Source organism: Pleurodeles waltl, chromosome 6 (genome assembly GCF_031143425.1).
Source record: "Pleurodeles waltl isolate 20211129_DDA chromosome 6, aPleWal1.hap1.20221129, whole genome shotgun sequence".
NCBI lineage: Eukaryota > Metazoa > Chordata > Amphibia > Caudata > Salamandridae > Pleurodeles > Pleurodeles waltl.
The window spans coordinates 729,783,414-729,810,055 of record NC_090445.1 but is presented as its reverse complement, the minus strand read 5'-3'; the positions used below and the strand labels follow the sequence as shown (position 1 = coordinate 729,810,055).

Genomic DNA, 26,642 nt, shown 5'->3' with positions numbered 1-26,642 from the left:
CACTAGCCACTCCTGCGCGCACCACCTGCACTGCCAGTAGATATCAAAACCTATCCCTCCTGCCGCATCAGAGAATATCTGTGAATCCCATTCCTGCTCCCCCCCACACCCATAAAGGGACCCCATTAAAGACTTCCAAAAATGGTTCTACATCCTGAGGTCCTCCTTCACCCCCGCTGTCAAACACACACGATGGAGCGGCAAGTGTCCTCCCGTCAAAGACAAGCCCAGTTGCCTACAGAACATCCATCCCGCCGCGCCACTATACAAGAAAAAGTTCAATTGTTCAAGCAAAACCTGAATGTCCCGTAATGTCACCTTCTGCCTACCTAACATGTCACTCAACAACCTCAACATTGCCTCAGTTTTGTCACCTGGCAGGCGGCCTCCATCCTCGATGAGTCAATTTCAATCCCTAAAAATTACAACGTTGTACTGGGGCCCATTGTTTTTTCAGGGGCCAAAGCGAACCCCAAGTCACCCATAATCATCTGAAATTGTTCTAAAGCTCTCCGATACTGCAGCGAGTTGGGCCGCCCCACCATAAAGAAGTCATCTAAATAGTGTGTCACCAACTCATGCCCTGACCGTACAGAAAATGCCCACTGCAGAAATGTGCTGAAGCACTCAAACAATGCGCATGATATGGAGCAACCCATAGGCAGCGCTTTGTCCACATACCAGGCGTATTCATATTGAATGCCCAAAAATGTCAGGGTTTACCCGCAGCAAACATCAAGCAAAACTGTCCATGCCCTTTCTTAGGCACCACCCTTATAGGAGAGATTATCAGATTTGGCAATGGCCAATCTGAAAAAGGGCACGCCAGACGTCCTTCTCTCACTTCCTCACTCAACTTGTCCCATACCACCTGCCTGTGTGTTCCTGCCGACCTGAGATTGACCGTCCAACGTCGCCCCCAAAGCCCTGTGTACCCTAATCTGAACCTCCATGTGATCCCCTTCTGGAGCAGTGCCGCGTCATCAGCTTTGTCGTACCGTCCCAGTCAGAAGTTGAGCCTATCCAGATTAATCGCATAGGAACTCTTTCCCTCAGGTCCCGGAGACCCTCTTCCCTCCCTCTGGGAAGAGGTGGGGTTAAATTGCTGTGCCCCAAAATTACCTGTTTGTGACTGTCACTGACTCCATGACACCCACCCACCCCCTGTACTGTTCGCTCCCCAATAGCAGTTGACAAGGGCATGCCGGCCTGAGCTTTTTGAGCATTCATGGCTAAAATAGCAATATTCTCTGGTGCAGAGACCCTTGTCAAAGTCCCAGCACATCCCGCCTTGTACACTCCTGCTTCCCTGGTTTGTACACTATCCTTTGGCTGCAGAACCCACCCCCCTCAAGTGGGACACTCCCGAAAGCGGTGATAGGCTATGGGCAAGCCACTGGCAGTATCTATGGTCTTGCCAAATTTTGCAGGGCCCACGGTATGCTGCCATAGACCCATGTCAATTTCCTCCCATTGCACCTCAGGATCCACCGCCATACAGGCCTGAAACTCATCGTATTGAATTCAGGTGTAACCTCCATAATTTACTTGTGCCTTTCTGATTACGTCCATGTACCTCAGCCATGCCAGTGACCTCTCTGGGTACCTTTCGCAGTAAACACTGGCAAATATTAAGAAAGCTGTCCAATTTTCTATGGTCACTGGCAATTTAGGACGTGTTGACAGCTAAACCTCTTTCTACTTTGAACCCTCCTTTGATCTTAGTTGTCCGTGGAGTAGCTTTAACATTTCAATGTACTCCCCCTTCCATATCCTTTCTTTAGTTGATAACATCAAATGTTCGACGCTCCCATGGAGCTTCTTAAACTTGCCATCCTTGCTTGCAACTCCATCTGCCTTGTCCTCCTTCCCATTCCCGTCTTTTGTCACCTGTGACCCCGTTTCTGTTGTTGCACTATTCCCCTCCATAGCCACCATGTCGCCTTTAGCCTGTGTTGTCCTTGCCCCATCCAAAGCTATTTTATCTGTCCCCACCCCAACGTCCGCCAAATACCTTCCCTTTCAAAGGCAAGCTGCACCTTCCCTACTTTGTTTCATGGCTTCCACTGCCACTGAAATCATTGCCTTTTTATCCCCCTGTGTACTCTTACCTGGTGTCAAGGTCGGTGGCCGCTCGTGACTCTGCCGCCTTGCCAGTGACTGGACTTTGCGTACTCCCCTGCGACTGCCATCCCGTTTGGGAATGCTTTGATCCTGCAGTACATGAAAAACAGCATCAGATGCCACTCCGGCCCCCTCCCTGTCATCCCTATCCCACCATTTTGCCTCATCCATCAACTGTGGTGCTTCCTTCTCACACACCTCGCCCTCTTCTAAACTGTCTTCTTCTACTGCTTCATAATCCAGCACAGTACTACTACTCACCCGTAAGGGTCTCATGGCGCTGGGGGGGTGCTACTGCTCGAAGAGCCAGGTCTTCATGCGCTTCCTGAAGGTCAAGAGGTCCTGGGTCTTACGTCGGTTGGCGGGGAGGGAGTTCCAGGTTTTGGCGGCAAGGTGGGAGAAGGATCTGCCGCCGGTTGTGGTACGGTGAATGCGAGGGACTGTTGTGAGGGTGAGGTTGGCGGAGCAGTGCTGGCGTGTCGGGCTGTGGAAGTTTAGTCGATTGTTGAGGTAGGCCGGTCCGGTGTCGTGGAGAGCTTTGCGAGCGTGGATTAGGATTTTGAAGCCGATCCTTTGTTGACGGGTAGCCAGTGGAGGTCCCTGAGATAGGCAGAGATGTGTTCGTGGCGAGGGAGGTTGAGGATGAGACGTGCTGAGGCATTCTGGATGCGCTGGAGTTTTTTCTGGAGCTTGGCCGTTGTTCCCGCGTAGAGGGCGTTGCCGTAGTCCAGTCTGCTGCTAATAAGGGCTTGGGTGACCGTTCTTCTGGTTTCCACTGGAATCCACCTAAAGGTCTGGCGGAGCATTCAAAGGGTGTTGAAGCATGGGGAGGAGATGGCGTTGACTTGCTGGGTCATTGAGAGTGAAGAGTCTAGTATGAAGCCGAGGTTGCGTGCATGGGTGGTGGGCATTGGGGGTGACCCCAGGGTGGCCGGCCACCAGGAGTCGTCCCATGCTGACTTGTTGGGGCCAAAGATGATGATCTCGGTCTTTTCTTAATTCAGCTTGAGGTGGCTTGCTGTCATCCAGTTGGCGATAGTGAGGAGTCCGGGTGTGGAGGTTGTTCTTGGCGGTTGCGGCGTTCCTTTTGAGGGAGAGGATGAGCGGAGTGTCGTCTGCGTAGGAGATGATGTTGAGGCTGTGGGATCGGACAATGTTGGCGAGCAGAGCCATGTAGATATTGAAGAGGGTGGGGCTGAGTGAGGAAACCTGGGGAATCCGCAGATGGTCTTGGTGGCCTTTGACCGGACCGGTGGGAGGCAAACTCTTTGTGTTCTTTCGGAGAGGAAGGAGGTGAGCCAGTCCAGGGCTCTGTGGCGAATTCCGGCGTCAAAGAGGCGTGTGCAAAGGGTTTGGTGACATACGGTGTTGAAGGCTGCGGAGAGGTCGAGGAGGATGAGGGCAACGGTTTCACCTTTGTCAAGCCCGGTCCTGATGTCGTTGGTGCAGGCGATGAGGGTGGTCTCGGTGCTGTGGTTTTTGCGGTATCCTGACTGGGAGCCAACACTCCTGACAGCCCACGGATGGCCAGGCTGCTCATCATCCACACATTGAAAGCTCACCTGTGGTAGTCCAGCCACTGTCGGAGGGCGCTGAGGGGCTGTAACCTGCCCACTTTCCCTTTCATATCCGATGTGACTGAGCTGGGATGTTGACGGCCGCCTTGAGCCTACCTTCCCAGGCCGCATCCGTGCTGCCGTATGTATAACGATGATAGTCCCCCGGTAGTCCAGCTGGCTGCCCAGGGCCCGCCTTCTCTTCAGGCAAAGGATCATAAGCCCCTCCGGGCTCTCACATGCTGCTCCTGCTGCTATGACGCGGACACTTACCTCTCACACGATGTCTCAAGGGTGTGGTTGCGAAAATGCGTACGCTGCTGCAACCACAACAGCAGTGCGCCTCAGCGGCCGCACTGAAGGACGCACGCCTTCGGTTAGAAGCTCAAGGCCAACTGGCTTCTTCGTGCACGCGCATGGCCTGCCTTATTTCATCCTCCCCTGCCATCCAGTATACACGCTGTGCTGTGGCTGCTCTGAACTCCGACTCCAGCCAAATACAAGTACAGAGAAATTGAACTAAAAGAGGTTTGTGAGGTGTGTCTCCCCCTCCCCCCGCTCCTATGCCAGCTACTGTGTCATCCAATTAAAATGGTGGCACACCATACAAAATGTCGGATTATATACCCGTAAGTCCCGCCATAGCCCAAGCAGCCTCCAGGCTGCTCCATTTCTCAAAGACACCAGTGGGGAGACCGCCCCAGGTCGGCTCCCCCCAAAAGCCCCGTTGTTCAAATCAAGAACACTTTGGATCCATTTCGGACGGACTTTTGATGTGGCATGAGCAAGTGTTGTGACATCATTGCCGGACAAAAACAGCACCTAGTGTACGAGGCAGTATTGGTGCAATCTTCTGTTAGAATGTTCTGCAGTTATCAACCCCGTCCACTATTTCTTATTTGCCAGAAAGGTTGCACAAAACAAACTTTCCACTTTGGAGTATCCCGCTTTGTTTGGTTTCTATGTGCCATTATCCTGAGCCGCTCCCTAATACTTGTTAAAAACCCTTGGCATTTTAATTTACTCCAGTCTGTTAATAGAAGTTCAAAGAATTTCATTTTGTGAAACTGTTTCTTCTGTATTTAGTGGTTACCACATACTATATTGTGTTTCTTTCATTGCTCTTATTGTACTTGTGTCCGTGCAATTTGATTGCAGAAACAACACCTATCTAGTGCAGTCCTTCAAAGACCTTCATTATCTGCACACATACAGACCTGTGCAGCATGAATATTTATTAAAATTGAAAGTACGTTCCTCCAGTGCTGAAGACCCTACAATGGCTCACTGCGAGGAACATTACATTTATGTGCATAGTTCATAGGGCCACATTGCATATTCTGAGATTGGGAGATGCTTTTTTAGGGCATTGGCTGATATGGTTTTAGTGTTATCATATAAGACGGTTGAGCTGTAGAGGAGGTATGTTAATAATGCTGGCAGTGGTATTTTTTACTGAAACTTTAAACGAATGTGCTGTGAAGAAGCAACAGAACGTGATAAGAACAAAATAGCACAATCCAGCAAAACTGCAACAGTATGCAACGAAAAATATCAGCAAAATAAAAACCTAAAATAACAAATGTTTATGTTTTTGCTTATCTTGCTCATATCTGCTTGCATACTGTTGTGCACACTTGGGTCAACTCCAGGCATCCTCCCACAGCAGTACACTTCTCCTTTGCTGCACCTGTCTTGGACTCTGCAGCTGGCTTGTCTTCCTCCATCACATAACTCCTGTGGGTCCGGCTGCATCTTTTTCTTCTCAGAAGGTAGGCACCCAGGTCTCAAGCAGACCCATAGCTGTCTTGCACGATGCACAGACTTTAGATGATGTCCTCTTAACTTCAGGAGCCTTTCAGCAGTACCAGCCCTGGATCACAGCAGCTCTGTGAGAGTATCCCTTTCTTTGGTCAAAGTATAAGTTTAGAACTAGAACAACATGGGAAGGCTTGAGTCACACTTTTATACACAATTTCCAGATGGAATGCGGACATTGGAAGTGACTTCAGAGTAGCAAATTGGTCTGTTTCCCCTATGAGAAAGTCTGCTGGGGGCCTTGCCGTCTTCAGAAGGAAAGGCAAGGGAGGCCTATAGGCTAGCTCTATCCTCTGGCTGCTGCATGTCTGCAACAGCAGCAATTAATTCAAGGCAGTCTGCTACCTAACCATAACTAGTCCCTAATGCAGACATTGCAGTGTGTACAAACACATAATAAATTAAAACAAAATGCTAAAAATATCAAGGGCCCCACAACAAGTCCCTGGTAACACACTGTCTGCATTAGATGTTCAATTTAGTCTCTCCAAATACTTCAGTCTGCAGCAACCTTAACCATATATTGTTTGATGCAGTGTGCGTCTGCCTCTTGAGCTTGCAACATCTTCAATGTTATTTGATACAAAGAAGTATCAACAAGACGAGTGTGATGTGACAATGTTATGATCTCCAATTTTCTAAATCTGTGATGTTTCCTGCTCATTCTTGTATCTTCAGGTGTATCTTCATTATAGATTAAGGGGGTCATTCTGACCCTGGCGGTAATTACCGCCATGGCGGAGGTCGGCGGTAGCACCGCCAACAGGCTGGCGGTGCTCCGCCGGGCATTCTGACCGCGGCGGTACAGCCGCGGCCAGAAGCGGAAAGCCGGCGGTGTACCGCCGACTTTCCGCTGCCCATGGGAATCCGCCATGGCGGCGCAGCTTGCTGCGCCGCCATGGGGATTCTGACAGCCCATACCGCCATCCTGTTCCTGGCGGTTCACCCGCCAGGAACAGGATGGCGGTATGGGGTGTCGTGGGGCCCCCGTAAGAGGGCCCCACAAAGAATTTCAGTGTCTGCTTTGCAGACACTGAAATTCGCGACGGGTGCAACTGCACCCGTCGCACCTTCCCACTCCGCCAGCTCCATTCTGAGCCGGCTTCCTCATGGGAAGGGTGTTTCCCGCTGGGCTGGCGGGCGGACTTTTGGCGGTCGCCCGCCAGCCCAGTGGGAAAGCCAGAATGACCGCCGCGGTCTTTCGGCGGGAACCGCTTGGCGGGCGGCGACCGCCGTCCGCCGCGGTCAGAATCACCCCCTAAATGTTTTATTAAAAATCTCTTTACTTACAAATAGGGACATTCATAGTGGGAAACTTAGCAACGTTGTTCCAATGATATACAGGCACAGTGACTTAAAGATCAAAGGTGACGACCTTGCCTGGCAGTTCAGGCTTGACAGTTCCTATTGGAGCAGGGCCATGACTAATTTTCATAAGACTGGGTCCAAACTGAGGTGGCATGGTGGGCAAAAGAAAGATGGGTTGCAATGCTACTCTGAGCAATTGCCAGTGGTTACACAAATTGCAAGCATTTCCCCCCTCTGCATTTGAGTGTTTGATTTAAAGATCAATCTTCATCAAAACCAAGACATTTTCAGTGTCATATGGAAATATGTTAATCTTTAAAATGGATGTCTGAAACAGATACATCCAGGAAAACACGTATGATTTTTGATGGCCAAAACTTCCCATCACAGAAACAAGATCAAATGGATTTGTCACTTCCTCCCTGCACCCAAAACAACCCATTACAAATCTTGTTACCCCTTGGATCGACTGTCTCGCTTTTTCCTGGGCTAAACATACAGTCAACTTTGAAAGCAATATAGATAGCTCTTACTCCATAACTGAAGCTGTCCTCTTTCCTCTCTGTCACTTAATCATAATTTCCAAAACAAGCAACAATTCACAGGGACACCTAGCAGCCGACCCTCCCAAATGCTAACCGCATATAAAAGGAGGAGGCACACTAAAGCACTAAGGGGCATATTCATGAATGATGTGCCACTTCACTAGCTCCCCATTGTGTCCCCCTTACGACACCATGTGTGCGCCGTATTTATAATACGGCGCACCATGGCAGTCGTGTCCACATAAGCATCATAATTTATGGCGTTAATGTGGGGTTTTGCTGGATTAGCACCATAAATGATGGTGCTAATACAACGAAGCACAGGGAGGCCCATTATGTTCAGTGGGAGCGTCATCTTAACGCCTACCTTAGGCAGGCGTTAATAATTACACTAAAAATGGCGCAGTGAAATTTAGTAAATTTCACTGTGCCATTTATTGGGCCTCCATATGTGGGAACGCCCCCCTTGCATACATTATGCCTGGTGCAGGCAAAATGTGGTGCAAGGGTTTACAAAGTGGTGCAATGCTTGCATTGCGCCCCTTTGGAAATATGGCGGGTGGGAAATGCCACCTTAATGCCACATTTTCATCAAAAAAATTACCCCAAATGTGGCGCAAGGTGGTGCTACAGGTATCATAAATATGCCCCTAAGATTCTTCCAGTGACAAAGAAGGGGAAATATGGGCATGAGAGGGGAGAGGAGACACAACACCAGGGATTTTTGTATGTTAAGGAATAATTAAGGGTAGAAGCAACAAGCAAACAAATCTATGCAACTAATAATGCTCAACACTTTCTGAATTCCTGGAAAGCGATGGTGGTCACCAGAAGCTTTTGGATGATATTTCAAAAAAGCTGCATGATGGTATACAGTTCTGTTGGGATAAGGACAAAACGGAAGCAGTCTGCAACAAAACAGCCCAAGAAAGGAAACCATACAAATTAATGCAGGATATGAGAAGTAGAACCTTTACTGAAATCAAAGATGCGACTGCGCAGCTCAATGTAGTTTTGTATCAGAAGACGGCATTTAGGTGGTACATTATACTACCAGCTGTGTCTTGGTAAGGAAAGAGAGCAAAAACAATCTTGCAAGTAGGGCACTATATTTGATTTATTTAAAGGATGATCTTGAGAGCCCAGGTATACGGTTCATCACATTGCCTGGCCTGAGAAGTTGCAGGATCCTAAACTCAATCCTCTGAGACCGAGCAGCAATCCATGAACCCATGCCATATGTTTATCTGTTTCTATCCACAAACAAGGAACCACCCCACCGTGGTCACCATGGAGCATACACTCTTGTGTGATTTCTGGCTCTAATCAACTAATACCTGCCCTAGGCCTCTGCGAATTGGACTGTGGTAACAATTTACTCTAATTTCTCCATCTCTCCTCCACTTACCGCCTAGAAATGGGTCTCAAATTTACCACTATATTCCACCCACGAAACCCTGATCAAACTCCACCACTGCCTGCAAACATCAGACAGGCTGCCCAGCAGTGTAAAATGAGCATCTCTATCAATTTGTCACATTGGAATAGAATACAGATTCCCCCACGGCCTTGCATCCACCACCACCACTTGGTGAAGGCTGTCTCTTCACACATGACAGTTTACTCAAGCTTGTAGTCCCACCACCTTTATTACCACCTCTTAGCTCCCCTGCTCCCACTCGTGCTTCTGACCTTTCAACCTCTATGTGCCCATAGAAGAATGGCCTCCTCCGTCCTCAAACCCAAATTGGTAATAGTCTTGGGAATTGCTTCATCACATCGATCAGCCTCATTCAAGCGGGAGGCATGGTGGAGGTTGTGCATTAGGGATTTAATTCTAAAAACGTTTAAACATTAGGGATTAGTATAACAGTTAGCTTTTCCTGTAATCTGATTGGTGTGAGTTTTTTCAAAATCCACAGTGTTGTGATTTCGCACTAATCAGTTGAAGGTTTCTGCCTGTGATCCTCGCTACCTTGTCAAAGAAACATCTCTGTTAATTACAGTTACCTGGTATGGTTGTGCGTTGTGTGTTAGCAAGTTTCTCTAAGCAAGGGAGAAAGAAAATTTGCACTATGGAAAGAAACTTTGTGAGATTAATGTTTAAATGTTTAATTCAGCTAAATGAACAGCGTGGTTAATGTTGCATGACACTCGCCACCCACCCCAGCACTTCAGAATTCCTGCTTGCAGGCACCGAACACTGTTTACTACTGCATGGTAGGAGATGCTAATAGACAAGCACTACAGAAGCAGTTTCTGGCCCCGCCAATGGGTGGCTGGGCCACCCACGAGTTAAGAATGGGAACGAGCCAGGGCGTGAATTACAAACCTAAATGTATATAATTTATCACTCAGAAGTGACACCTCCCCAGTAGTTCCTCTACGCACTACCACTGTTCTCGCATGAAGGAGGGCAATGGATTGGATGGACGGGTCTGTTGAGGTTGGTATATGGTAAGAATAAACAGTGCTGTGGTGCTTCAGGCCTTGGAACTCTTCTTAATGTTGTAGATTCCAGTGAATGGCCTAACAAATGGCCAATCCACAGAAAGACAGGGAGTGAATGACACACTGGTGATCGTCATCTTTAAAATATCAAAAGCAGTTCTGCATCCATGTCAACTTCATTTAAATAGCCTGCCAATGTAATGCCACTAACGTTTGATATGTTCCTTTCATTGTTCACAGCATGGCAGAAATCAGAACCACTAAGGGACATGCCTGAACTCCAAGATGACCTGGTGGATAGAGGCAACAGACACTTGGAGAGATCGAAGAAAAAAAAGGAACGCTAATGAAAAATGCTGTGTGCTGCAAAGCACCTGAAGGACGCACTACTGACTAGTGCTTGAAATTACAGTGAAGAAAATACATCCTTTTTTGTCCATGTGGGCGGTGTAAGGCTTGATTACCACGCCTATCATTACAAGTGTATCACGGGAATTGGTGATTGTCGAATCGCACTCTGTCCTCACCAATGTCAGGTAGTGTGTGTCTCTCACTTCTCAATGGAGAGGCCTTCTTCTGTAGTGCCATTCAGTCTTCTCTCCTCCCCATATGTTCTTCTAAGTTGCTTGTAAGGCATTGACTTATGGTGCGAGCTCATCTCATGTACGCCTCAATAAACACAGAAACCAAAACTTTACTAGATCGATGCTACAAATTCATTATTTTTTTTTAAAAAGTTGTACATTGAAAGATTCGAATCTCAGTGTAATAACTAAACATATGAATCTCATTAAAAATAGTCCAAACATAATCCACCCTGGCCATACTTCACCTGTCGGGAGAGGATAGAAAAGATAGGGTCTGCATCACAGAGTTATTTGCATTTGTAAATTTAACTTACATGTGTAAAATAGCTTCTTTTACGGGTGAAAACTAAGTGTTTGTATTTCCCAAACGTTGTTTCCGAACCCGTACAATGTTTTCCTCTAATGGAGTTTTCTATGCGGGGAAACCACCTCCTCAAGGGAAAGGAGCTCGTTCCCGGTGGGAATGCCATGGAAGTTTAACACCCACAAACTCCTCTTCAGCTGATTCCTAATACTGAAATGGTCAGAGAATTAATCATGATAGTGATAAGTGTAAAACATAGTTTAGAGTGAGAAGGTAAAGTTAAGACCTTCAGATTTGCGAGATGTAGAGAAAGGAATTTCTCATTCCCGAAAGTATTTTGCCTGTGGATGGGAAAAAAAGAAAGACGTTGATTTACACTTTTTAATTTTGCATGTGAAGATCAAATTCTCAGATATTTTCCAGGTTTATTCCCTGAAAGCTGGTTGCTAGTCATAATCTGAAAAATGTCGAGAACGGCAAAAAGTAGCAACTCTGCATCAGGAAGAGGTAGCAAACCAGCAGGTGCAAATTTACAACTTTTTTTTTTTACTTGGGCACAAATTGCCCAGCTTATGCATGTGGCAGTCCCCTACCTGCAAACTACACTTACAGAATGCCCCTTGTGTCTTAAAATCACCCTACATCGGGGTCAGCGTGGGAACAAAGCCTTTGTAAAACTAGACCCATAGCAGTTGAGCAAAGGGTGTAAAAGGGACTTCTCCCCACAAGTAGTTTGGTAAAAACAGAAGGGAGCCAAACATTACATTTTAACTCCAAAATCTCCTAAGGTGCTTGGCCAAACTTTTTCTGCAGCTATCATAGCATCACTGAGAAACCCCATACCAACAAAAACATATATTGGCCCCTATTTTAGGCTCCCAGCTTTGCCAGCAACCAGACCAATGCCTAGATCTCTTACAGTCCTTGGGCCAGTCCTTCTCTGCAATTCATAACTTACCTCTAAGAATATCAGCACTGTTTGCCTTATGAAATAAAGATCACTTTAAGCCGCTAGCTCTCAGATAATATGTTCTCTCTCCGCAACATCAGCAACTCTGTTTCTGTACTATCCTATATTATACTGTCGAATCTATATAGGTGCTAAACCTAAAATCGGTATAAGGCTAACAAAGTACTAGTACAGAGGAACAGAATAAAAGAAATCTACGACCTTACACAGAGTTCTCATGTGCTAGAGATACCTCCTCCCTCAGGCTGTTGGAGTGCTCTTGTTACCTTCATTACCTGTGCAGCTCTTTATGCTGCACTCCACCTGCCTCAAAGTGCAGAGCTGAGACAGACTGGAGAGAGCAAGAGAGAAGAAAAGGATGGGGCAAGACAGAGCAGTTCATGGAGGAAACTTGTGTGGAGAGCCGTAATCCAGTGCGAAGGAAGGAGCAACAAAAGGTCAGGGAGTGAGAGGACGGAAAGGAACAGGAGTCAGGTGCCAAGGGAAAGGCCAGAGAGACTTGGTGGTGACAGTAATCAGGTCCTAACAGAGAGTTAGAAATAATGATACACTGCTGAAAAGATAATCAAGGCAGGGGCAGCGACAAGATAATAACAACCCGCCCCCAATCCCCATCCATAATGTCACAGTCGGACCTCTCAGCCACTCCTCTCCCTATCAGGGTCCTTTATTTGTTGGCCAAGAGGTAAATGGTGAGCCTATTCTGAGAGACGCGGGGTGGTGGTGTGGGGGAGGGGGATGGTCGTTTGAGGGGAGAGACGCTTATTAATAAATGAACAGCTGAAACATCGTGGACGGCAGGTTCTTCACCTCAACCCACATAACTAAATGGTAAGGAAGTTGACCAAAATATTTATTAGTTAGAAAGTTTTTTTTTTAAAGTGCTATGTAAAAAAAATGAAATTAAATGCTGCGAAAAGTTAATAAGCTACTTACATAGGACCCAGTACAATACGGCCTATTTTGAGGTTTCCAACATAAAACTCCTCCCTCCTTCATCTCTACATATCATCCCTGTGAATGCCAGACTAACAGTTCTAACTTTTTTTTAGTTATATTGGTTTTTATTTTCCCCCCAATTTATCCAATGTGTTGGTGCTGCCTGGGGGTAGATAGCTGACATTATGTGTAGCCTTCCACTCAGCCACCCTTCTTTCCAAAGCTATAGTTTGTTTCTTTTTGTTCCACCTTAATCTCTGTATCATGAACCACATGTTTAGAGCATCAAGTTTCCCCACTGGTGTATCACTGCTACCTCTGTTACATGATATTTTGAACATTATTAAGTCCTTGCCTATTTCCTTCCTATTTTTCTAAATAATACAACTTCCGAAAAGAAAATGGGGAACAGGGCACACTCAATCAGATATGTACACGCCTTGTCATGACTATATCTCTGACCACTTAGAGAGCGGTGAGCGTATGGTTATTCACACAATTCGTGGAACCTCTTCCTGGCTTACTGGAGAAGATTTACTCCTATAGAAACCTCGATGAGAGTAAAAGCTTTTCGGGTGAGAAAATAACTTTTGTGAACTGCAAGAGTTAAATTTACACTCAATAAGAATCTGTTGAGTTTGTAAATGAAACTTGCACCGCAGCATTGTAAATTGTTCCCAATGCATCACATGTTCCTCTTGTGGCCCCCTTGTGGGAGGCCACCGGATGTACTGCTAAAAATTCAGGCCCATATTTACAAGCAGCCTGCGCCGCTGGAGCATCGCTTTTAGTGACGCACCGGCAATGTAGGCTTCTGACCCATATCTACAAGGCCACGCAAAACCACTCTGCGTGGCTTTTCATGGTCTTGTAGATAATGGAGTAAGGCAACGCAGCGCAAGCCACAGCATTCCCTTACTTTGTGTCAGGTAGGCGTTTCTATGGATGTTGCTTAGGTGTTCCCATGCAACATCCATGGATTTTGACACCTTCCCAGGTTTACAAGGTTTGGTAAACCTCGGAATGCGTCAAAAGCCTACGCCACCCCAGGAGTGGCGTTACAAGTGATGCAACGGGGAGAAATATCTTTATTTCTCCCCATTTTTCCCTCTTTCAATGTGTGCTGCATTTCTCACTCCACATAGGAGGAAAATGCCTCCATTGATTGCTTTTGTGCAGGAAGGTGTCCCTTCCTGCACAAAACCAATCATCTCCACAACGCAGGCACCCTTGCACGCATGGCAGCAATTTCTGTGCCAGCGCAGGGGGAGAGGACAGAAGCATTTCTGCCCTTTCCCGGTGGCGCAGGGCAGCGCAGCAAGGCACTTGCGCCACAGGGCCTTGTAAATATAGCCATATGTAATGTTTCTAGACAGTCACTAGGCGGAGCATCCCAGTTAAGGCCTATATATCTTTTAAGAACTAATGTGACATGTTTGTGTGCTTTGAGATATAACAGGTGAGACTCTATGCAGCAAACATCAGGGAAAAAAAGCAAATGATTTCTCATTAACATGAAGAAGTTCAGCTTTTTCTTGGGCAGATGCCAGAGAAGCAGTAGGTAACTGGGAAATACTTCTGCAGTTTGCTTTCTGCACAGTGCCCTCCCACTAACTCCTGAACAAGTATTAACCAAGAGGGCCACACCTTTGAGAATTAAACATCAAAACACGGTATATCTGTCTCATGAAAAGCCCGCAATTTGGCACTTTGAGAGATGAAGAAAATAAAGACCTACATTCTCACAAGATTCACAAGCGGGTGGAACGGTTTCAACTTCGCTTTGGAAAATACACCCTGCAGGCAGAAATGGCTCACGCAAAAATACCAGACGTGAATGAGCTGTTCCATTCCTCCCTAGGGGCACGCTTTTGATTTTTGGAGCATTGGCATGTTATTACATCAGAAAATGGCACTAATTGTGCGAATCATAGTCTATTTTATGGATCAATCAAGTATTAAACGGGACACATTTTATAGCTCAGACCAAAATGTGAAAGATTCACTATGGAAAATACCAAACAATGCCAACGCTCAGCAGCTGCGGAAAAGGAGCTTCTGGTCAGCTTATATAGGAGGCAAAGTGCCCCCTGCCAAAATTAATTAAAAATATATATATATATATATATATATATATATATATATATATACTAGTGGCTGTCACCACTGAGTAGTTACAGTTAGGACCTACAGCCCGATTTAGATCCTGGCTGTGGGATTACTTCTCACAAACGTGACGGATATACCGTCCGCTGTATTATGATCTTCATAGCATATTATGGGATAGTAATACAGTGGATGGGATATCCGTCACTTTTGTGATGGAGTACTCCCCGCCACCAAGATCTAAATCAGGCCGCAAGTTTCTATAGAAAAACAATTTTTTTGACTTTCCTATATCTTTGGCTCCCGTTGGTGAATCTTCACAAAATTTACTCAAAATTTGACATGCCCTTCAGCTGATGTCTGGAAAGTTTAGGGGTGATCCGTCAACTGGGGGCTGAGGAAGAGGGGGGTTTCCCAAAACATGTTTTCCCTATGTTAATTTCCATAGAGATTTTGAACACGACTACAGCCCGATCCGCTTGATGGAATTACACTAAATTTGGCAGAAAGGTAGCTGTTGGTCCTGAAAGTGCCCTTTTTGTTACTCAGTGTAAATCCGTTTAGTAGTTTTTGAGATATTTACAGAACACCAACTCTGTATATCTGGGTGGAGCTCATGGTGAGATCTGATTGTCAGGCAGCCCTTACCAGGAAGTGCTGGCTGGCATCCTGGGACCAATATACCTAATACCAACCCACTGAAATGTGTTGTAGTGAATAATAGGTTTTGAGGGATACAAAAAGGAGAACGTATAAAGTGTGATACATTTTAGTTACAATATAAATCATTTCTTGATGGTACCATACTAATTTTAGGAATTGTGGTGTGTTTTACGGTGATTTTACCATGCCAGGATCTCATGAATCATGTTTGAGAGAAAATTGTTTTCTCATGATTTTCCCATAGTTATGAGAGCAGATTTTCTGTAAATTCACCCTATGGCCCCTATTTAAAAAAAATTACGCAGAACTGCGCTAGTGCAGTTGTGTGTCTTTTTTTTAACGCAAGTTAACGTCATTCCCTAGCGCCATCCTTGTGCCATTTTTAAGAAATGACGTGCAATGGCGCTAAGGAATGGTTAATGTAAAAAATTAAAAAAAAATGACCTTTGACATTCCTTAAGGAAATATGACGCTAATGCTGCAAAAGTGGAGCTGGACTGTTTTGCAGCACGTATACATGTTGCAAAACAGGTTAGCGCCATTTTTTACCACATTAGCGTCAAAACAAAATGCACAAGCAGGAAAAATTGCAGTTTAAAGAGAAGATGGAGTTTGCAGGCCAGGAGAGACCACAGGGAGACCCGAATCACCCAAGTACCAGCCAGGATCCAGAAAAGTCCCAGGAGAAGGAGAAGAGAAAGCACAAGTGTCGCTTTAGTGAGGAGGAGCATGACATCCTGGTCAGAGAGGTGATGGACCACCAACACCAGCTCTTCACCTCCAAATTGCCAGTTTGTAGGAGAGCCACAATATGGCAGGTAATAGTAGACAAAGTCAACAGCGTGGCAGAGGTGAAGAGGAGTGTCACCGAGTGCAAGAAGCGCTGGCACGATTGCAAGCGCAGGACTAAGGATAAACTGTCCAGGAACCGAAAGGCAGCAATACAGACTGGAGGTGGAAGTCCCGCACTACAGGAGGACCTGGATGAGCTGGAGGAGATGGCTGCAGCGGTCAACCTGGAGGAGCTGGTCATTGGAATTGCAGGATAGCGCAGACTACAAAGAACCACCACAAATGCAGGGTAAGTTGCAGGAGGGGAAGAAAATAAGTTACTCACCTGTAACCGTAGTGCTTCAGTATTGGTATCTTTAATAGATTCACATGCTTGAATATTCCCGGTCGTCGATGTGGGAGTCCCATGGTAACCTTATAAAGCAGTACATGTTAGTATCATAGGCTATTAAACAGAATGTGATTTTCCATTATAGCCTATCTACTTCCTTTTTTTAAATTGTTTTAAAAGGACTAAACTTGCCATATGACCAATCGGATGGCAGCACCCTATACAACACTCCCAACAGAGGCTGTTTCCCTCAGATTTACGAGCACTAGTGTGCCCTTAACCTGTAGCATGAGTGAGGGGAGCTTCTAAGGGGAGGAGGGTGGGTCGCATGTGAATCTATGAAAGATACCAATACTGGAGAACTACAGTTACAGGTAAATAACTAATTTTCTTCTCCAGAATTGGATCTTTCATAGATTCACATGCTTGAATCAGAATAACAAGCAATACAGTAAAATTAAAGATACAATAGCTCTTGAGAAATACAATTAGCGGATGGTGGGACAAGAAGAAAAGAGGCTCACCTTAATGAAAGAGTTGTTGTAGCACTGCCTGTCCCTCAGCTGTATCCGTCTTATGGCTCTTGTCCAGGCAATAATGTCTTGTAAATGTGTGCCTGCTGGACTAAGTCGCCGCCCTGCAAATGTGTTGAATTGGCACTCCTGCAAAGAGAGCTATAGACGTGGCCATGGCCCTATTACAATGGGCTGTTACTCTGCCTTGTAAATATTTACCAGCCTGCACAAGACAATAGTGAATAGTGGTAGCAATCCATCTTGCAATAGTTTGTTTTGTTACTTAGAGACCTTTTCTGATACCTCCATATGCTTGGAACAGTTGGTCCGATCTCCTTATGTGATGAGTCCTGTGCAAATAGAACTTGAGACATCTTTTGACATCTAGTGAGTGTAGGGACGTCTCTGCTGGTGTTTGTGGATTTGTGAAAAAAGTTCTGAGAACAACTGGTTCATTTAAGTGGAAATCCTATGGAACTTTCTGAATGAACTTAGGTTTGTCCTAAGGATAATACTCTCTGTCGTGAACTGTAGGAAAGGTTTCTTGATGCTGATAGCCGGTACATCGCTCATGCTTCTTGCGGAAGTGAGAGCTAAAAGTATTGCTGTTTTCCAGGTAAGATATTTTAGTTCAGATCTGTGATGGTGGCTTCATGAGCTGCCCTAGGACTACGTTCAGATAACACACTGGCGGGGGATTCCGAACCAGTGGGAAAAACCTGAAGCGTTCCTTGATGAATTGTTTAAGAATTCAACAAAAGCTCAAGGATGGCGCATTATTGGTATGTCTAAAGCATGAAATCGCAGCCAGGTGTACTTTTATCTGAAGAATGAGATCGTTTGGATTTTGCTAAGTGCAGTAAGTACAGAAGAAACTGCTCTGGCGGTGCTTTGAGTGGGTGGATGTTCGAGGATTTGCACCAAAGACAGAAGCGCTTCCACTTGAGCTTATAGGTTTTGTTTGTTGTCTCGTTTCTAGCTTTGGCCAGTTATTTCTTTGCACTCTGCTGGAATGACTAGAGATGCAAACTCATTGTATTCAGGATCCAGGCCGATAAGTGTAGTGATGTTGGATCCGGATGCTGTATCTGGTTCTTGTTCACTGTCAAGGGATCCACTGTTACCTTGTGTTACCGGTGAGGCTGCTCTGAGAGGAGAAGGCGTTTGGTGAACCAGTACTGCCTGGGCCAACTGGGGGCTATTAGAAGGAGTCTGCAGGGTTCTCTCTTAATTTTGTTGATTACTGTTTGGATCAATGGAATCAGTGGAAAGGTGTAGGCATGTATTCCTAACCACTGCATTTAAAATGCATTCCCTCATGATCCCTCTTGGGGATGCCAGCTTCCAAAGTACAGGCATTTCTTGTTTTTTTTTGTTGCAAACAAGTATAGTTTCGGCTTGCCTCAGCGCTGGAATAGCTCTTCTAGCCTGTGGCGATTTAGTTCCCATTTGGGGTATGGAATGGTGGTCCTGCTTAACAGCCCTCAAGCGATGCATCTGTTGTTATGATGAAATCTGGTATTTTTTGTAGGTATTCAAGTCCTAACGCTAGGTTCAAGGGCTGTGCCCACCATAATATTTCCGATTTTATTGTTGGCGTTATGTGAAAGGGATCGTCGAACGAGCCCTGTGTCTGGATTCACTGCTCATCGAGTTGTTGCTGAAGGGGCCACATATGTAAGCGACAGTTTGGGACCAAGGGAATGCACGGGTGATCATCCCCATGAATGACTTATACATCCGCACAGAAACTGACTTTCTTTTGGAAAGTTTGATTGCAAGTTGGTGAATCTTTGTCTGTCCTTGGAGGGAAAGGCCCTGTTCACTGTGTCCAGTATGGCTCCTAAGAAAGTTAACCTTGTTGTTGGTTTGAGCTGTGACTTTTGATAATTTGTCGTGAGGCCCAGTCTGTTGAATAATGACAGGCAGGTAGCTGTTGCCTCTGCTGTTTGCCTTGAAATAGGGGCTTTGATTAGCCAATCGTCCAAGTATGGGAATTCCTGGATTCCCTTTTGCCTGAGATGAGCGGCCACCAGGGCCAACATCTTCATGAAGATTCTGGGGGCAGATTTTAGCCCAAATGGCAATAGTCTGAACTGAAAATGGATCCCCACTACCTGGAAATGTAGAATCTGCGATGAGCCTGGTGTATTGGTATATGGAAATAAGTGTCCTGAAGATCTAATGACGCCATGTAATCTTTGTTGTTCAGGAGTTGTTACATGCCCTGTAGTGTTACCATATGAAAAGTTAGCATTTTTAGAAAACGGTTTCACTTCCGAAGGTTGAGTATTGAACGCCATTCTCCCATGGGGCTTCTTCACAAGAAGCGCGAGTAGAATCCTATTCCTCTCTGATGTTTTGAAACGGTCTCTATTGCTCCTTTCTTTATCATGCTGAATAATTATTTTAAAAGTTATTTCAATCGAGGCGGTGGTGGGCCTGACGGTGGGGTGTTCAGAGGTTTTTGGAGAAATTCTAGTGAGTGCCCTCTCAAAATGACATCCAGGACCCACCTGTCTGAAGTTATATTGGACCATTGTCGGAAGTGATGTACTATGATCTGAAATTGCAATGAGGCAGTTGGTATCTCTTGGAAGTCATAATTTTCTACTATCTCTGCCTCTTGAAGGCAACGTTCCTCTGGTAGGCTGTTTATATGCCGCAGCTGGAGGTTGTCTATACTGCAGATGTTGTCCGTATTGTTGACAGTACTGTGTTAGTGGAAACTGGTATTACCTGTATGGTTGGTAGCCGGCTTGGAAGGAGTAATTTCCCCTCACCCCTATCTCCTCGAAAAGGCTGCTTACAGAACAGAAGGTTGCCTAAGGATCTGACCGTGTCTGTTTTTATTGACTGCAGGGCTTCATCTATATGCTTGTCAAACAATGACTCTCCATCAAATGGCATATGCAGGATCCTAGTCTGGACTTTCGGGTTGATGGAGGTTGATTTTAACCATCTCTGCTTACGCAACACTGCAGAGCCAGCTAACTGTCTGAAACCTGCAGTGGAGAGGTCTATGGTGCAGTCAATCATTTCTGCTGACACTCATTCACCCTCCTGCAGGATCTTATGTGCTTCCATCTTAGCATCTTCAGGCAGTAAGTCGATGTATGGTGCTATATCTGCCCACATTTGGCGGTCATAGTGGGCTACAATGGATAGTGAATTTGCTGCTTTAAATGTAGTGACTGCCATCGTGGAGAATCTCTTTCCGATGCTATCCAGCCTACGTCCATCCTTGTCTGGAGGAGATGATACTGGTGCAGAGGTTTTCTTTTAGCATCGCTGTGCAGCTTGTGATACTGCTGAGCCTGGTTTTGCCTGACCTATCAGGCAAGATGGTGAGTTGTCTGGAGCCTTATATTTTATCTCCAGGCGTGGAATGAGTGGAGACGCAGTGGCTGGGTTCTTCATGGCTTTTAGACCCTCTTGCTAAATAACGTCCAGTGTAGGTATGGCCCCTACAGATTGCTTTGCTTGTTCTTTAAAGTCATAAAGAAAACAGTCTGTCCCCTTAGTTAACAATGGCAGTTCAAATCTTTTAGCTACACGCTCCATTCAAGTTTGGAATCCCCCAATATCTCCGGGTGGAGAAGCCACTGGTGCCGCCTGTGTTGGAGACAAGGTAGTCATCCCACTCGTCTTGATCAGATGTTTTGTCCCTAATTTTGCCCTCTTCTCTGTCCTCATCTGACGGGGGCACATCTTCAAACATGGGTTGCATCAAGTTAGTAGCGACCTCTTGAGCAGAGGTAATCAGTGTGGAAACTAATGGAGTGGGTCTTGGCAATGGTACAGGTGTCTGAAAAAGCTGCATCAGAGGTGGAACTTGTGTTATAGGAATTGCAGGGAGCAAAGAAGGAAACCTAAGGTAGTAATCTTGAAGCATATTCTGAAGTTTTGATACTAGAGATTCTGGCATGTTCCTGGTGAAATTCTGTATCCTCCCACTGCATTTGTTGTGTTTGGTCAGCTGAACATTAATACTCCTGATACTGTTCATTGTCATCGTCATAAAATTCTTGGCATTTCAATCTTAGTTGCGATAGGCTACTGGCTGCGCCAAAAGGTTTGTCATTATCAGAGCCGCCATCATCATCGAGGAGGTGGATAGGCAAGTAAGGAAGGACCTTACTTGGTCATGTATGTATAGGCAGTATTGCAGAATCTGATGATCTGTCCTTTAAAGGTATGAGGGATAGCGGTGAAAACAATCTTTCATATTGCGCACCTGGTGAGATGGTAGAATGATGTAATTTTGTCGACTATTTAGTTTGTGAATGCTCCTCCACCGACAGTAAAGCCATTGCTGACGATGATACAGTTGTAATTCCTGTATCTGGAATAGTCATCGACGGGCAGATGACAGAGTGTTCGTCAACGAGACAGCCACCGTCGATGGTGTTATCGTCGACGGAAGCTTTGACAATGAGGTCTTCTTCATCGATGTTACCCTCGTTGATGACCGCTTCGTTGATGGTGTTATCAACGAGGTTATAGCGTATTGTTCCCATGTCGTCGATGTTGTCAGTACCAATGAGTAACCCGAGTAGGTCGTTGTTGATGGGGCGTCCGACGAACAGCGTTTGATAGCCTTCACTGTTACCGTTGTCATCAAGGACATTGGAGACGATTCCAGTATCACAGGAGAACTCAGTGAAGTAAAGGTAGGAGTTACCTTTGTCGTCGTTACTGTTGACGAGCACATCAACAGTGGTTTATTCATGGCAGTTTTCGTCGACGCTGAATCAGATTTTTTTACTCACAACGACGACGGAGCAGACTGTGAGGCATCTTTAAGAATAGTTTCCTTCAGCGAAGGAGTAGCAGACAGAGACTTAGGTATAAGTTGCTTGGAGGTTGAAGGTTGATCTTTGTACCTCCTGTCATGCACACTGTCAGTATGTTTGGATTTTTTTACTTTGGTTCTGAAGAATGTTTTTCTTTAATTCTCTGCCTCTTACTTGAAGTTGTGGCCTGTGAGGAATTTTCTGGAGCCACAGTAAAAGCCTACCTTCTCTGTCCTTTAAAGTTTTCTGAGAGGTTCCCGATGGCAGGACTGTCTGTGATAGAGGCTTCGGAGTTGCCTCAATTGGGCTTAACATGGGAGACTGAGTCCTTTTCATATTAGGCATCCGAGTTGCACATTCTCACAATTGCAATTCAATTTAAACCTGGGAAGACTACTGGAGGGCCTCCGTGCATCTGTTCAGTTTTGGACCTGTCTCTCACTATCAATTATGGGTAGAATCGCGCTCAGTAAAATGATCTTGCTACCTCGCTGCCTATATGTTATGCAGAATTCACTCTGTGAGCTCCCTCTTTCGATATTCCGACAACTAGATAAACTGCTCTTATCCTTAGTCAGGGCAGGCAAACGATGCCGAGTTCGCATGGGAATCTTAAAATTGGACCTGGCTGATGCCAGACTTATATTTATATTACTTGGCTGGGTTGCTACAGTACGCAGCCCGATGGTGTGAGGATGCGCCCAATTGGGAAAAGGATTTGTTAGCCGGCTCGGTCTGTGTGGAGCGCCTTCCGCATATACTAATGGGTGGCCCTAGGGTTCCGCAGGGCACCCCCTACATGGTGGAGCAATTGTCGAGGGCTTGGGAGAGTGCAGTGGTGCAGGTCCTACTTAAGGCCCCATATGCTTGCCTGCTCCCCCTGTGGTGGATCTGGCCTTTTACTAAAGCTGCTGAGGTAATAGATTTTGCACTGTGGCGTGCAGGGGGTTGTAATAATGCTAGTGACTTATATGATAATTGCACGTTCATTACGAGGGATGAGGCAGACTCCTTGTTTGGTATAGGTCCAAGACAGTTTTTACAATATGCGAACATCTCACAGACGGTCAGACACATTTGGACGTCCTTTCCGGAGGAGCCCGTTGAATCTCGCCTCCTGGCGTCATTGCTTGATCCCAGTGGTGATCGGGGCCTGCTATCACAAACTTACAAAGCTGTCAAGGGAGTCAGACTGACTGGCCTTCAGGGGATTAGAGGCCAATGGGACACTAGTCTCGGAATGGTGCTAACAGATGGGGAATGGAATAGGACCCGTTCTTTGGTGCGGGATGCGACCAGCAACGCTAGGTTTAAGTTGACGCACTTTTATTACTTACATAGAGCATACCTGGCACCTCAACGGTTAAATACGATATTTCCTTCAAGGCCTGACCGTTGTAACCGTTGTGGAGAGCAGTCGGCTACATTTGATCACATGGCATGGGTCTGTCGCTCTGTCCAACCTTATTGGCATCAAGTGGTAAAGACGCTATGGGGGGTTACGGCTGTGAGAGTGCAGGTGACAATGAAGCACTGCCTGCTGGGCCTGATCCCAGTCCCAAAAAGGGTCGGAAAATGGCATATAGATTTGCACAGCTGGGGCTTTCATTGGCGAAAAGACGCATTGCGATTCGTTGGGCCAGCCTGCACCCCGCTACATGTTATTTGGTTAAGTGATTTATTTTAATGGGCTACTGCAGAAGAATGCTGTTTGCGGAAGGTTCGATTAGATGAGTATGCTGACCGAGATTTGGAACTCTGGCGTGCCATGATTAATGAGCTAACGGCTGTGCAGGAGAGCGAGGGTAAGAGTCCTTTGACTGATGCTTCTGCCCATTGAGCCCTGGTCGTGGTTGAGCCTTGAAGTGCTGGACCCAGGGATTCCTGCGGCACAAATGTGTGTCTTGGTGTACCTAATAGGGCATGCTTTCAGTCTTGCTACTCGAGGGGGTCGCCGTGGGTGGCTCCACCCTTGCTCCCTTGACTGTGTCACTCTGGGATGCTGCTATGTTCCCTTGCTGAGTCCTGTCCCCCCCCCACTTCCAGGCCATGACTGTCACACCAGATGAATGACGATCATTCGTAGCGCTGTCCGCTCGTCTGTCGATGCTTACTATACTTAAGGTGTACTGTAGCTGGTTAACATGTTATAGTGTACTGCATTGTCTCTGAAGGGGTGGGCCCTGCTTTGTCAGGCCGCTGTGGAAGTCATGTTGTTTGGGTCTCCTAATCTAGGCCCATATTTATACTTTTTGACGCTAAACTGCGCTAACGCAGTTTAGCGTCAAAAAATTTTGCGCCGTCTAACGCCATTCTGAAGCGCCATGCGGGCGCCGTATTTATGGAATGGCGTTAGACGGCGCAATCAGACCGGCGCTGCCTGGTTTGCGTGGGAAAAAACCACGTAGACCAGACAGCGCCGGCGTAGGGGGAAAATGGCGTATGGGCGTCTTAAAATGGGGCAAGTCAGGTTACGTCGAAAAAATCGTCGTAACCCGACTTGCGCCATTTTTTTTCGACGCCCATCCCCCATCAACATGACTCCTATCATTGTAAAGATAGGAGTCATGCCCCCTTGCCCAATGGCCATGCCCAGGGGACTTCTGTCCCCTGGGCATGGTCATTGGGCATAGTGGCATGTAGGGGGGCACAAATCAGGCCCCCCTATGCCACAAAAAATTAAAAAAAAAATACTTACCTGAACTTACCTGAATGTCCCTGGGGTGGGTCCCTCCAGCCTTGGGTGTCCTCCTGGGGTGGCCAAGGGTGGCAGGGGGGGTCCCTGGGGGCAGGGGAGGGCACTCTGGGCTCATTTTGAGCCCACTTGTCCCTTAACGCCATGCCTGACCCAGGCGTTAAAAAGCGGCGCAAATGCGCCGTTTTTAGCCACGCCCACTCCCGGGCGTCTCTTTTGCCCGGGAGTATAAATACCACGTAAAGGCCTGGGAGTCATTTTTTAGACGGGAACGCCTCCCTTGCATATCATTAACGCAAGGAAGGGGTTCACGCTAAAAAATGACGCACATTCCGGGAACTTTGGCGCTAGACGCCTCTAACGCCATAGTATAAATATGGCGTTAGTTGGCGTTAGTTTAGCGTCGAATTTGCGTCGAAAAAAACGACGCAAATTCGGCGCAAACGGAGTATAAATACGGGCCCTAACATCACAGATGCCTTATCTCCCTATGCGCGCTCAGTCAGAGCAGTTAAGTGGACCTGGATCTGGACTCTTCAAAATGTTATTGACATAAAAGGTGCAATTGGCCTGATATTCTCCCCTAATGAAAGCACTATGTAATAATGTAGTACACACTTGTATGTGTTTATCTTATGCATAAATAATCCGTTTTCTGAGAGAAAGTTTGGCAGATCTTAGTCCTTTACCCTATGATACGGATGCAATGGACGGCACCAGTTGGACATGGGTGCAGTCCATTGCACCCAGCACATGCCTGAACTCAGCAGTTTGGTAGAAACCTTTCTTGGTCTCCTGCTGCAGTTGCTGGGTGTGTGGGAAGCAGATGTGGTGGGGTGTGAGGCATATGATTGCGTCCAGGACCTTCAGTAGGAAGACCAAGAAGGATGGCTGGGACATACCAGCCACTTGTGTGCCCATTATCTGAAAAAATACAGATGCCAGCATATGAAGGACAACAAGGAGTTTTGTCATGGGTGGAATAGTTGTAGGAGTTTCCACCTTTGCTATGATGTGTGGCGCAATGTGGTGCAGCAGGGGTACAATGGACTCCTGGTTCCTTCTGTACATCCTGTTGACATCGTGTGCTCTGAGCCGAAGGATGGTTGTCCGCTGTCTGAAGATCCTCTCCCTCCTTCTGTGCTGCCTTTGTGGCAGCTGTGGTGGTATTTGGGGTTGCTGCGGTGGTGGTGGTGGAGGGACCTGCTGTCTTAGCTAACATCTACTGCATGTACCAAGCTGGAGCAGTACCACTTCCATGTTGTCCTGGAGGTTGCAAATGTTCCTTCTATGTGTTTTCCTTAAGTGGTGGTGTGTGGGCCTCTTCTTAACGCCTGGTCTGAACAGGCATTAAATTTTGATGCTAAGCAGTTTGTGTCATTTTTGCGGTCCAATTCCTTGGTGTGTGTCGTTTTTGCGTCGGGAGGTAAATATGCCACTAGAGGGCTAGCATCATTTTTTGGAAGGGAACGCCTACCTTGCATCTCATTGTTGCAATGAGACGCAAGGTGGGTTGGCACTTCCAGAAAACTATGCTAACTCATATATTTTGACACTAGACAGGTCTAGCATCAAAATATGAATATGGAGTTAAGTTAGTGCCACTTTAGCGTAAAAAAAAAAAATGGCGCTAAGGCGACTGTAACTTTCCATAACTATGGGCCTATCTTTCTGAGCCATACGAGAATGAAGTCACACATTCACAATGAAACATGCACTTCAAAAAGGAGCAGCATGTTAGTTGGTAACCCTGTGTTCTACTGCAGCCTGCCACAGTGTTCTAAATAACAACTAGAGCACTAACTGTCTTATGACAAACATTTGGCACACCTGATGCCATCTTGATTGAATCAAACTGGTAAAACTTAAAACATTTAATTTAGAAAGGAACAAAATAAGGGGGTGCATTTTGTCATAGAAATTATGGTTTGTTCTGTAGAAAGAAAAATGAGCACGTTTTAAGTGAGTACTCAAATATCTTTCTCTTCTATTTCATTCTGACATTAAGACTGAAACATGCACTTTCAACACCAGCAGGAGACTGCCAGTTAACTCCCTGGTGATCAGCAATTTACACTGCTCTAATGAGCAACTAGAGTGCTAACAGTCTGAATTTATGCCAAAAAAGTTCCACATCTGGAG

The 26,642-nt window shown here is 46.2% G+C and overlaps 1 protein-coding gene across 2 annotated transcripts in view; it reads left to right on the top strand.

Annotated features, from left to right (window-relative positions):
* Window positions 1–10,504, top strand: part of LOC138300212 (restin homolog) — an 898,198-nt gene extending 887,694 nt beyond the window's left edge. Inside the window, exon 24 of one of the 2 annotated variants that reach the window (XM_069239250.1) lies at window positions 10,043–10,504. In XM_069239250.1, the coding sequence (XP_069095351.1) occupies window positions 10,043–10,079 (37 nt within the window). In that variant the 3' untranslated portion in view covers window positions 10,080–10,504. The remainder of the gene's footprint in view (window positions 1–10,042) is intronic. The other variant, XM_069239251.1, reaches the window with a different exon arrangement.
* The last annotated feature ends 16,138 nt before the right edge of the window (window positions 10,505–26,642 follow it).